The sequence below is a fragment of the Meriones unguiculatus genome, chromosome 7, assembly GCF_030254825.1.
Source record: "Meriones unguiculatus strain TT.TT164.6M chromosome 7, Bangor_MerUng_6.1, whole genome shotgun sequence".
NCBI lineage: Eukaryota > Metazoa > Chordata > Mammalia > Rodentia > Muridae > Meriones > Meriones unguiculatus.
Window position 1 is genome coordinate 113,249,895 of NC_083355.1, and position 13,005 is coordinate 113,262,899.

At 46.7% G+C, this 13,005-nt stretch overlaps 1 protein-coding gene across 4 annotated transcripts in view; it reads left to right on the top strand.

Annotated features, from left to right (window-relative positions):
- The first annotated feature begins 3,961 nt into the window (after positions 1–3,961).
- Positions 3,962–13,005, top strand: part of Evl (Enah/Vasp-like) — a 123,654-nt gene continuing 114,610 nt past the window's right edge. For 2 of the 4 annotated variants that reach the window (XM_021642576.2, XM_021642578.2), the window contains exon 1: positions 3,962–4,456. In XM_021642576.2, the coding sequence (XP_021498251.1) occupies positions 4,452–4,456 (5 nt within the window). In that variant the 5' untranslated portion in view covers positions 3,962–4,451. The remainder of the gene's footprint in view (positions 4,457–13,005) is intronic. The other 2 variants (XM_021642572.2, XM_060388163.1) reach the window with 1 other exon arrangement.

Consider the following 13,005-nt stretch of genomic DNA (forward strand, 5'->3'; position numbering starts at 1 on the left):
AGATCGAGAAGGGGCTGGTTTTGTTCTTTTACCACAACTGTCTTCCAGGAACTAACCAGGATGTTGGAAGAACTCTTTAGTTCTTTTCAAGAACAGCAACCCCTGTGACCTAAGGACCTCCCAGGAGGCCTCATCTCTTAAAGTGCCCCCCCACAACATGGCCACCCTAAAGACCAATACATATGTGGTTCATACATATCAGAACAGATTACATCCAAACCACAGCAGCCTTAAAATTTGCAGTGGGGGTTTACAAGTATAACCCCTGGGTCCTTGTACTCACAAAATTCCTCTAAACAGTGAGAAGATGACAAAGAGAGGGTCAGCGGGAGTGACCACAGAAGTCAGGTCTGGGTGCTTCTTAAGGAAGACAAACCTGTAGTAGCCTTTGAACATGCTCTCTGCCTGTGGGTGGAGTCAAGGCGTGTGGGCAGCATCTAACATGTGGGCAGGTGAGGGACACAGTTTCTCCAAACCTCCACGCCACCCTTGGGTCAGACGTCTGCAGAACTGTACGGTTACAACGTGCTGTTTGCCCTGCCCAGGCCCATTTATTAGTTTACTATGTGTTTTCTGTGTTAGCAACAGGACACTGAATCAGACTGGCCCTTGGGTTTCTCATTGCAGCCTTAGAGCTAGAAGCTTAGCAACAAGTTCCGAGTTTTGGTTTTTTTGTTTATTTGCTTTTTCAACTTTACTGAGCTAAAATTTTTGTCTTAGCAAGCTCACCTGGTAAAAGCACGTACTTGGTGGTTTTAGCATATTCTAGAATGTGCCACTGTCACTGTGGCACATTCATCTCTCCAAAGAAACCTCATTTGCTAGGACTGCCATGACAACATACCACAGACGTGTGATTAAACAACAGCTGCCCATTTTTTTCACGGTTCTGTGGCCTGGAAGTACAAATAAAGGTACTGGCACTGTTGTGTGTGTCATAGGCTCATGTGTTTGGACACTTGGTCCCAAGCTGGAAGACTGCGGAATCTAGAAGTCTTGCTTGCAGGTGGAAGCGGGTCACTGGGGATGAGCCTTGAGGTTCCACAGCTCCATCCTTCTACTAGCTTTCAACAACGCAGGAGCCAAGAGAATGTCACCAGGCAGCACTGGAAACATCTCACCTGCCTACCTAACATTGCCACTGCTTATTTGAAAAGAATTCCTTGACTTATGACTTTGTTTTACAGCTCTAAATATTTTAATTTTATGTGTATTGGCGTTTGTTGTCTGCATGTATGTCTGTATGTGAGGGTCTCAGTTCCCCTGAAACTGGAGTTACAGACATTCGTGAGCTACGGCATGGGTGCTAGGAATTGAACCCCTGTCTTCTGGAAGGGCAGCCAGTACTTTTAATCTCTGAGCTATCTCTCCAACCCTGTTTTGCAACTCTTACACACTTCTTAAAACTGTTACAATGTTGGAGCATGGTATTTGGGGAAACCTGAATCTGTGTTCCTGGGCCACTGTCACTCATATTTGGCTCCAGAATAAACTCTTTCTTATTCCCTTCGAGATGATAGCTTTGTTTTTGAGCCGACAACAGAAAAGCATGCCAACTTTTATTCTAGAACAGTATCTCTTCTGTTCTTTTTATTATTATTATTATTTTGCTGATTCTAATTTACTTTTAACTTTTTTTTTGTCTTCTTGGTTTTTTTTTTTTTTTTTTTTTTGAGACTGGGTTTCTCTGTGTAGCCTTGGCAGTCTTGGACTCACTTTGTAGAGCAGGCTGGCCCTGAACTCAGAGATCCACCTGCCTCTGCCTCCCTGAGCACTGAGAACACAGGTGTGCCACTACACCTGGCTCGGCTAGGAAGAAGTCTTTCTTATACTCAGGTTGCCCTCCTTCAGTGTCTTCTTGATTTGGCTGGTAAGCCGGCTCTGCGGGTAAAGGCATTGGTTTACTGCACATGAGTTAGATACTAATTTGCAGCCTTCAGCTCTATGGAAATCAGCATTAATCTACTCGAAAGGAGCAGAGATCTGTGGCCCAGGGACTCCCTCTGAGGTCCCATGCACTGGACATTAAGTTCCCAAAACATACTGTTTAGCAGACACGTTGAAACACCCTGACAAGACTCCTCCAGAGCTTCTGGCCAGTCTGTCCCAGGAATGTAACTGGCTTTATCTTCTTAAATGTGGGAACCTTCAGCTTAGCTCCTGGCAGGACTGCAATAGCCATTCCTCAAAGCCCACGGCTCCTGAAGTCCAGTTAACTTAAGGTCCCCTCCCATCCCGTCCCACCCAGCCAGCTTCCCTTGAAGTGTTCTCTGTCTTGGTATCTGCTCAAGCAGGGCTGCAGGGCCCTGGTGTTGAAATTGCCCCCCTTTCCCCAACCCACCCCAAGCTGTGCAACATGAATGTAAGGAGAATCACCTGAGAAGCTGAGGCACTCCATCGAGAGGAGGCAAAGTAGAAACCAGAGGCTCAGCTCACATTTCGAAGGCAAAATGGACCAAAGATGATTTTTCCTTCTTGCCAGATCGAACACAGCAACCTTCGCCAGTTTTTCCTGCCAACTACTGCAAGTACTTCCACAGATAAGGCGATAGGCATTATGGGAAAGGGAAACCGACGGTCCCCACACCACTCAGTGAATTCATAAAATTAGCACTTCAGGTCCTAAGGCGGTCTCTCCAATCTGTTTTTCCATCAGAGGGCTCCACGAGCAGCAGGAAGGGCTGGGGGAAGACAGGCAGGGGCCACTCCCATCCTCTGCTGCATCCTGCCTCTCCGTGTAGGATGCTGATCTTTGTCTAAACCAGCCCCAGCATGCCTGCAGAGGTGGAGGCCCCACATTTAATGCCATACATAGCTCAAACCTCTCCGAGTTCCTCATCCAATAGATGGGGATCCCAAAGCCCACGTTCCTGGCTGCTGAGGATTAGTTGAGGCGCCAAGGTCAGTAGGAACCGAACTCAAAAGACTTTCCCACAATGCTCAATCACGCCCACCTGACCTTCCCCTGTGCCCTTACAGCCAGTCATTTGAAACTAATGTCTATTTAGCGAAGCCAAATGAAGGCTTTATTTCTCGGAAGTAGACCAGTTTATGTTTTCCACTCTTCTGATACAAAATATTACAAAAAGTCAACATTTTATGAAACATGTGACCTGAAAAAGATTTCTTTCTAGAGGCCACCAGTCCTTGGATTCAAAAATGGGTTTCTAACCTGGGGTAATCCCAGCACTCAGGGACAAACGAGAGTAGGAGGGCTATAACTTCAGGCAGTGCTAACAGTACAAGGAAGCCGTTCAAGATTGCTGTCTTCCAGCCCACAGTGCTCTGTGAATGTACTGGAAAGCCGGTACAGCAGGGCTCCACGTGCTAGCTGGCACCTTCCCGGTTCAGTCCTTAACCCCAAGCCTCTCCACCTGCCTCCCCTCTCCAGTGCCTGCATCATCAGGGATTCCCTGGGGTCTCCGCCCCACCATGAAGGCCTTGCTCTAGGTCCCAAGCTCCGGCTCCAGGCCACGACCCTCCAGGCCAATCGGCGGACCTCCGCCATATTTCTCTTTACTAACCCTTTCCTCAAATCCTCTCCTTGTTCCCCTGGGCCAACCCCGACCACGCCCACTGCTCTGTCGCCAAGCCTCACCCGGAGCTCTGAGACTTGTCTCCAGACACCCTCACCTTGCAGTTTAGCCCTGCCTCTCCGGGCCCTGGGCCACGCCCACTACCCTGCCTCTTAGACCCAAAGTCCCGAGTCTTTCCCTCTGAAGTCGGCCTCAGCCTTTCTCTCGGGGCCAGGGTGTCAGCACGTACCCCTGACCGTCTTGGAACTCACTAATAGTTCCTCCAAGCAACAGTTTCGTCTTTGGCTCTAGGCCCCGCCCCCCGCCTAGCCAACCTTCCCACAAAGTTTCTCCCCGCCCCTCTGGGCCTGAGCCCCGCCCCCGCCCCGCCCCCTCGCGCTCCGCCCTCCTCGAGGCGCGGGCCACGGAGCCCCGCGCCTTTTGTGTGGAGCTTCACCGCCGCGCGCGCCCATTCCCGGTGCGGCGGGCGGCCGAGGGGCGTCGGCGCGCGCAGTGCCCTCGGCGGGCGGAGGGGCCCCGCGCCCCGCGTGCACCCCGCACCCAATCCTCCGGCCGCCGCCCCGCGTCTCCGGCGGACGCGCGCGCTCGCCCCCGCCCTCGAGACCCCGCAGCTCGCCCCCTCCCCCGGCCCGTCGGCGGAGGGGCGGGAGGCACGCGCACGCGCCGGCCCGGGCACGCGCGCCCGCCAAGATGGCAGGGGCCGGGGCCCAGCTGTCAGTCTCCGCCGCCGCCGCCGCAGCGGCCGCGCTGCCCCGCAGCTAGCGGCCCAGACGCCCGCCGGAGAAGATGAGCCCCCGCCGCCGCCGCCTGCAACCCAGCCAGACGCGGAGCCGCCGCGCCCGGGGCCGGCTGCCCCGCTAGCGCCCCGTCGCGCCGCGCCTTCATCCCCGGCCCCGTGCCCGCCCGGCAGCCACGATGAGGTGAGTCGCGGCCTCGAGCGCGGCGAGGCCGAGAGCGCCCGGCGCGGGGGGCGGGGTGCCCGAGCATCGGGGCGGCCCCGAGCCCCCCAGCACCCCCGCCGGCGGCCCAAGCACCGGCAGGCGGGCAGGCCGCGGGGTCTGCGGGAGGCCGCGCCCGCCTTGCGGAGCCTTCCCGCTGCGCGCGCCGCTGCCGCGCTCCTGCTCACTTTGCCTTCGGTGCCTCTCCTCCATCAGGGCGCCCTCGTCTTCACCTTTCCTTTCTGACCTGTCCCTTTTCTCTTGCAAACCCGTAGAGTGTGTCACCCCCAAAGGTACGGCTGTGGATTTCCACTCGGCCAGGAAGCCTTGTCAGCACCCAGAAACTCGCGTGCCCCCTTCATTCGCTGCACCCACCCTTCCTCTGCAGACTATCCCTAGCCTGATTTCTAAGGTGGGGTGGAGGGCGAGTGGCGGCATACGCTTTTTTTTTTTTCTGTGCAGTTTTATCTTCTAAACACATCTTCCTTAAACACCGTAGTGTCCAATTGTAGATTCGCTTCACCTGTTTTGTGAACTGTATAATTCAAATATAATTAAATGCACTATGTAATTTTTGCGTCTGGCTTCTTTCATCAAAGGTATTTCTCAAGTTCAACCATCATGTTTCTATGGTCGCCTTCATAGTATAAATGGGCCACAATTTATCCGTTCTACTACCGTTAGTAGACTTTTGAGTTTGTACCTTTAGGCTATTAACGCTGCGGTGCATATGCCTGTGTGCTTCCTAAAGCATTCATTTCTATTGAATATATATATATATACATATAAACCTGCATATCTTCTGTTGTAGTGGACAGAGCTGAATTTCCAAAGTTATGTCACCAGTTTATACCAGCAAGGATTAATAGCTCTTATTTAATCCCTGACAACCCTTGGTATTGTCTGTCTGAAATTTTAGCCATTCTGGTGAGTGTGAAGTGACAGTCCATCAGAGTTTTAATTGGCAGTTTCTGGTTGACTAATGAGGCTGATCGGCTTTTTGTGTTTGTTTGGCCTCTTTTATAAAGTGCTTATTTAAACAATGTTCAGTTTTGCCTGGGGAGTTGTCTTCTTCCTAATTGGTAGGGTTTCTATTCCTAAGAAGATAGCTTGCTAACATCTTGTAGAGATATTTTGTTTTTCACACGAAATGATATCCTCCACCTGGCATTGGTTTTCTGTAACATGCATCATTTATTCCTCACTGTTTATCAAGATCACCTTTCCCTCAACTTGCATTACTACCTTTGTCATCTTTCCGTCTTTCCTTTGGGATCACTTCTGTCTGTCTGAAGAACCTCTTTTAATGTCTGCCTGTCTGTTGCAACGTTGGGTATCAGACCCAGGGTCTAGCATGCATCCACTGAGCTTTTGTTTGGTTGGTTTTGGTATCTTTTATGCATCTGCATGAGTGTTTGTGTGTGGGCTGCACACAGGCCTCGGGTTGGCTTTGGGAATTGCTCTCCAACTTCTTGGTTGAGGCAAGGTGTCTCAGTTGAACCCACAGCTGGCCAGTATGGATAAGTCTCACTAGCCATCCTGTTGGTCCTGTCTCCTGACAGCTGCAGTGGCAGGGAGGCTGCCACACCCACCCTACTTTTATATGGGTTGTATGGGTAGACATCCTTGATGCTTGCATGAAGGGATTTATCCTTGGGACCATCTCCTCAGTCTTTGCTTTCTTGAGACAGGGTCTTGTTATGTAGCTCAGGTTGATCAGGAACATAGTAGTCATACTGGCCTGGAACTGACCATCTTCCTGACTGTTGGGATTACGACTGTATACCTCCAGCCCGGTCCCTTTAGCATTTATTAGTGTAGATTCTGCTGGCAACAGATTGAAAATGTTTACCCTTCACTTTTTTTTTCTGGTTTATAAACAATTTTATTAAGCTGTAGCTCATACGACAAAACATCCATTAAAGCATGCAGTTTGTGGTCTTTAGGATAGCCACAGAGATGTACAACCATTACCATTAGAACCTTTTCCTCTAAAGAATCTTCATTGGTTAGTTTAAGAAATCAGGACATCCACTGCTTAAGCATTTTAAAGCAGTCTTGTAGTATGACTGGATTTCTTGTTGAGAAATCACTTGTGGAGGCTCTTTGAGAGGAGGTCTTTGTCTGCTCCTTGTTTGTGGTTTATTTGTTTATTTATTTTGTTTTGTTTTGTTTTGAGATAAAAACCTCCCACTGTAATCCAGGCTGGTTTCAACTTCATGACTGTGCTCAGTCTCTTGAGTACTGGGATTACAAGCCTGAGCCACTACACTGGCTTTTGGATGGCCCTTAAAGTGTTCTCTTTGCCTTTGGTTGTCAGTAATTTCTCTAGGCACTCCCTCCCCCCAACCCCTCTCTTCTTTCCTTCTTTTTGACGATGACTAGTCTAGCCCATGCGGGCCTTGAGCTTGAGATCTTCCTACCTCAGCGTCCTAAGTGCTGGGATGACAAGTGTCCAACACTGCTCAGTGTCAGGCTCTTGTGTGTTTTTGTCTTTATACTTGGGTTCGTATGGCTTCCTCCTCATTTTTTTCTTCTTATTTGAGATAGATTCTTCCTGTAGCCTTAGCTTTCCTAGAACTCACTGTGTAGATCAGGTTGTCCTTAAACTCACAGAGATCTACCTGCCTCTGCTTCATGAGGGCTGGTCTTATGGCTTCTTGAATCTATGGATTTGTGTCTTTCATTAACTTTTCACATACCCGCTGTTAGGACTGTCTTTACCCACTTTCTCTTACATTTGCTTCGAGGACTGTGGTTATTTATATGGACCATTTCATAGATCTCTATTTCTCTTTCCATCTTTGCCCTTTTTATTTATCTCTCTGTTCTGCATTCTGGATATCTCTTCATATACATCTCTTCTGCTTTATACAAGAAGCTGTTGTTGAAACTATCCATTGTGTTTTTAAGTTCAGTCACTGCATCTTTCAAATCACAATCTGGCTGTCTGGTAAAACTTCTAGTTATCTGCTCAGCTTTTCAGCCTTCTCTTTTATCTCACTGAATGCCCAGTTATCTTCTATGTTTGATACACAGTGTCTGTATTGAGTCATTCTCAGGGCCCTTTTCTGCTGATTTTCATGCATTTTGTTTTTGCTCCATGTGTGTCTAGTTGTTTTCCTCCTCCTCTCTTACTACCACTACCACTACTACTTTTTCTTCTTCTTTTAGAATACGTGTTGGCCACAAATTGTTTTTAAAACAAGATGATATTTTTCTCCCCTTGAGGTAATTCACACTTGCTCCACTGTGGGGTCTCCTTGGTCCAGTTTCAGGGAATAAAATATTTCTAAGCTGAACTTCACTCCATAGGAGGGCCAGCCTGTTCTGCTCACCCTTCCTCCCTAGAGTTTACTTCTTGCCCACACCTTCACTCTCCACCGCCACCCCGGACTGCGCCCTAACATTCTCCTCAGAATCACCCGACGGCTTGTGGGAGACGTTCTGTACTAGTTTGCTTCTCTGTTGCTCTGATAGAACACTCTGGGCAAATGCAACTTAGGGCTGTTTTGGCGTAAGCAAAGGCAGGAACCTGGAGTCTGGAACTGAAGCAGAGACCACTGCTCACTGGCTTTCCATGCCTTCCTCAGGTGCTTTCTAACCCAGCCAGGACTACCTATCCAGAGGTGGCACTGCCCACAGTGGAATGGCCATTCCACATTAGTCATAAATCAAGAGAATGTCCCACAGACTTGCCTCCAGGCCAGTTTGATAGAGGCAGTTCCTCATCTGAGGGTTCCTCTTTCCAGGTGACTTTAGTCTGTGTCACATTGACAAACTGGCATAAGTGCCTTAGCAGACTCTGACAAGTCTACTGCAGTGGCTCTAAGCCAGCGTTTATCTTTTGTCTGGTGTTATTGGTTCCGTTAGCTAACAGATTTTTCTGGTTTACTTAGTCCATGGCTATCAGAGACAAAAGGCCTTGGCTTTTATACCTTCCAGGTACTTCGAGTCAAAATTCAGTTCTGGCAATTTATGCTGCTGAGCAATAGTAGCTGGGGAATAGTAACAGTCGTTTGCTTGTCCCAGATATGTCCAGTTGTCTCGTTGTCTCAGTTTGTTAAATGCTCTTGGATCATTTTTTAAATGAGCAAGTAAACAAACAACAACAAAACAAAACACCCTTGAACTCCTTAATATATAATTAATTTTAAAAATGGCATTTTTGCCCAGAGGTGTAAGTCAAGGATTTGGAGGTGATGGTGGTGCATTTTGTTTTATGCTTGTTTATTTTTCCTGTGTGATTTCTTTAGCTGTTGATTTGATAAGAAGTCATACTTTTATAGGGTCTTCTTGAGGAGAATCTGCGACATTTAACTAGAAATGGTACAATTCTCAGTCCCAATCATCTTTGGGTCCAGTAAGAAGGCAGATTGTAAAAACATAAGTTCTTAAGATGACTTTCAAGAGGAGTTGTTTATTCCTTTATTCTTTCTTCTATTTGCAATTGATTTTAACATGGTTTTAAATTAGTTTAACTGGGTTCATTGTTGAGAATATTGATAGCTTGACATCCTCAACATTTATATTTACTTGGACCTGAAGTTTTGGCTTTTGCAAATAGTCGATGAGACCAGGGGTCCTTTTGACTGTGCTCAACTTTTGATTTAATTTGGTTATTTTTAAGGAGAGGAAAATGAACTGTCTCCTCCACTCTCACGTCACAGTGATCAGCATTAAGGAGCCAGGTGGCATTCACCTGTGGTTCCCAGGAGGCTGAGGTGGGAGGATCATTTGAGCAGAGGACTTTGAGGCCAGACTGGACAGCGTAAGAGACCCACATCTCAAAGATAAAACAATTTACAGAAGAAGAAATGGAAGGCTTTTTCGACCTCAAAGGTGTAGGGATTTATTTCCTCCACTCTGCAAAAGTAGATACTCTGGGTGTCCTCCAGTTTTACTCAGTTCTTGTTTAGTTGGATTTGTTTTCTGAGTCTTGCCATGTGGCCAGGGCTGATTTGGAACTTTGTGTATCTCTCGCTGTCTTCAAGCTTGCAATCCTCTTGCCTCAATTCTGATACTGTCAGTGTCAGCTCCTACAGACCAAGGACTAAGTCCTCAAGGCTGTCCAACAAATAGTCCCCATACTTGGAAGACTTACAACTTACAAGGTTCTTTTTGTTAATATTTAAAGCACCCCACCCTACTCGTCTTGCGTGCATACTTAGTCCTTTCTCTGTTGGGGATACTGTCTTCTGTGAACATTTCCCAATCTACCTTTTATCTTTAAAATATTTCATATGTAGAAGTTTAATTTTTTTTAATATTGTAGAGTCATTTTCCTTGTTTCTAACACTTTTCCACTTAGGATAGTTTTCTCTAGAAATTTGCATTTAAATTGGGTGGGATTTTTGTTTTCCTCAGAATTCCTTGTCAGGTACTTGACTGCATCAGTAATTTATGCAGAGATATTAGCAGTTACTGCAGTTTTCTGGGGAGATGTGAGTAAATGTCTATTTATACCCCAGAAAGTACTGATGACAGACCAAAGAAATGATTCCATCCAGTTGCAGCTAGGTGAGCTAATAAGTTTGTCAGGGGTTCTGAACAGGAGCATGAGTGACTTGATCAGCTGCATCACTTAATAGCCCACCCAGCATGTGTGATTAATCATGAAATTGCATCCCTGGAGTTCTCTTTATAACCCGAAGGCAGCCCCACCTAAGGTTGTTTACTGCTTGTATAACCTGGGAAGTACCTTGTTCAATCTTCCCAGCCTCCTTAGGACTTTGTTGAGTCTCAGGAACATCCTTCCAGGAGGGGATGTTTCAATTCAGAGGAAATGGCTACACAGCAAGAGTGTTGTCTAGATCGGATGACAATGCAGGCAAATTCATAGGTATATGACTGCAGCTTTAGTGTCCGAAGAAGTGTGGATCCTGTAATCCTCAGAAATCCTTGCCTCTGCTAGGGCCAGCTGTGTGTGTATAAGGCATGGCTAGTCTAGCATATGAGGAGGTCTGGGTGTGGCGGGGAAAAATCCCATGTGACCTAGAGTGTTGTGCCAGTTGTGATCAGGTAGAATGCCGGTTATAGTAGAGCTTAGAATAAGGTGCACAGACACAAACAGGCCTTGCTCATTCATTGTCACTGCCCTTCTCTTGCTAATTTGGCCAGGCCAAGGACCTTTTTGAACTTACTGCTATAGATGAGGGTAGAAGAGCATTTTCCAGATGATTTTGCCATCAAAGATAAGATCAGTTGTAGAGGACATAGGTCAGTCTCTCTCTCTCTCTCTCTCTCTCTGTGTGTGTGTGTGTGTGTGTGTGTGTGTGTGTGTGTGTGTGTTTAGGTTCCTGGGTTAGAGCCAATGTCATTTTACAGTGATTTTAATTTGAGCAGTGGCATTCTCTAATTAAACTACTGTCACTTCTGGGCATGTAGTTCAGTGATAGCGTGCTTTTCAGCTTATGAGAGGCACCAATTCCACCTTTAACACTAAGAAATCAATCAGATTAAATCAGTCAGTCAGTAGATCAATCAGAGGTTTACAAAAGTATTGGCACTGAATTGTGCTGATTTCATTTGATTTAATCTGTATTTTGTTGTTGTTGTTCATCTACTTTTACATAAATTAGCCAGCATTGTTTCCTCTGGTATTTTCTTCCCTAAGGGGAGTTGTACATGCAAGTGTGAGAACCCTAAGATTGTAAGATTGTAAGAACCCTCCACTTGGCGAGGAGTCTCTGGAGTTGTGAGTGTCGCACTAAGATCGGTAGCTTAGAACAGAACATCCCCAACAGATGAGCTTGGGACCCCCCTGAAACAGTCAAGTAGAGGTCTCTCCTTCCTGGGGTAAGAAAATCATCTTCACAGAAGTCTTTTTCTACTGGAAAAGTTTTCCTAACTTTTGAAAAATATTTTTTTTCCTTGTTTAAATGTATGTGTTGAATGTGGAGAATTTGAAAACAAAGATATAAAGCAGACAACAAAAGTAAGCACTGAAGCCGTGTGTGGTGGCCCACACCCTTCCAGCCAGCACTCTGGCTGAAGCAGGAGGACTTGAGTGTGAGTCCAGTCTGGGCTATATTTAAAAAGTCACTAAAAAAAAAAAAAAAAAATAGCAGTGGCTCTATTATCTTCTTCTCCTTTAGGCATGACATTTGAATAAGCCTGGCGCCGTGGTATATTGTTTGTCAGGCATCCTACCTCTGACAAATGCATTTCCTTCCTTCCTTAAATATTCTGTGGGAACGTTTGTAGTAGTTGTAGCTCACACAGCACACCGCGACTTACCAGCACCCAGGCTAGAGCACCTGTCTTTATAGCTTCATCATTGCAAGTAACCCTCAGAGGAATACCTGTGTGCACCTCTGAGTAAGTTAGCAAGTGGGTTGTGGGGCCAAGGAGGATAGACATTTTAAGGGTTATCTATCTACTACCAGAATGTTTTCTCTAAATGAGAGGAAAAGATAAAGCTGGGGAAAGCAAGATTAATCCTGGAGGCTTAAGATGGAAGTTCGAAGTTCTCTCTCAAAGCAAAGAAAGGGCAAAACTGAGGTAGAAAGGGAAATCAGTGAAGCATTTGTAGGTGACAACAGCTGTTACTACAGAGACCACAACTGGTCAAAGCCCAGAGAAAAGTGACTGCAGTACTTGGCCCTAAACACATAAACACACACAGGCACAGGCACACGCACTCCCTACCCCAAAAGGCTCAGGGCACATCATAGAAGGAATGTAAGAGTCAAATGCCGGGGAGGTGTGCTTTGAAATGATGTCTTCCGGGCACAGCATGGCCGTTGGTCATCCTGGCTCTGATGTCCTGCATAAGGACAGCAGCATTTCATCATGGAATGGGGAAGGGCTCATAAGAACCCACCCCTCTCTGTGGGGCAGCTATGGTGGCTGGGGGAAGGGGTGTCTGTCTTCACTGGCGTAGCCTCTCACCCATGCTCCTATAGGCAGCCCTATTTCAACCCTGTCACATAGGCACAAAACACGTGAAAGCAGGAGGGGAGCTTGCTGTGGTCTCGGTGTCTGTGGAAGAAGGAGGGGAGAATGAAACTTAGTAATAGCGAGTTAAGAGGACTAAATTCATTATATAAATGTGTGGAATAGTCAGGTAGAATGTCAGGTAGATTTAAATGTTAAATCGTTATAAAGGGTGTATGGGGGAGTAAGGGCGGAAAGGAGCCTAGGCTTAGAATGGTGTAGTCCCATCTCGTCACCAGTAGGGGGAGGCTGGTTCTCAGTTCCTCTGTAGGTGTTAGCTGTGATGGTAAAGTGCCCTTGTCTTTAATAAAGGGCTGTGTCAGTGAACTTAAATTTTTGTTTGCATTTGTAAATTTTTGTTTCATTTATCGCCATATACTTTAAGCAGCTGTAGTTTTAGAGTCAGGCACCTTGGATTTCCCCTAGGCTGCTGCCAATAAGCTAACTCATATTGAACATAATTTAACTTCCATGACCCTCCATTTGCAAATGAAATATAAATATGGAAGTCACACTTCCCAGGGTCTTTTGACATTAAATGAGAACATATTAAAAGTTAGTGGCGGTGATATTTATCCTATTCCATCACAATT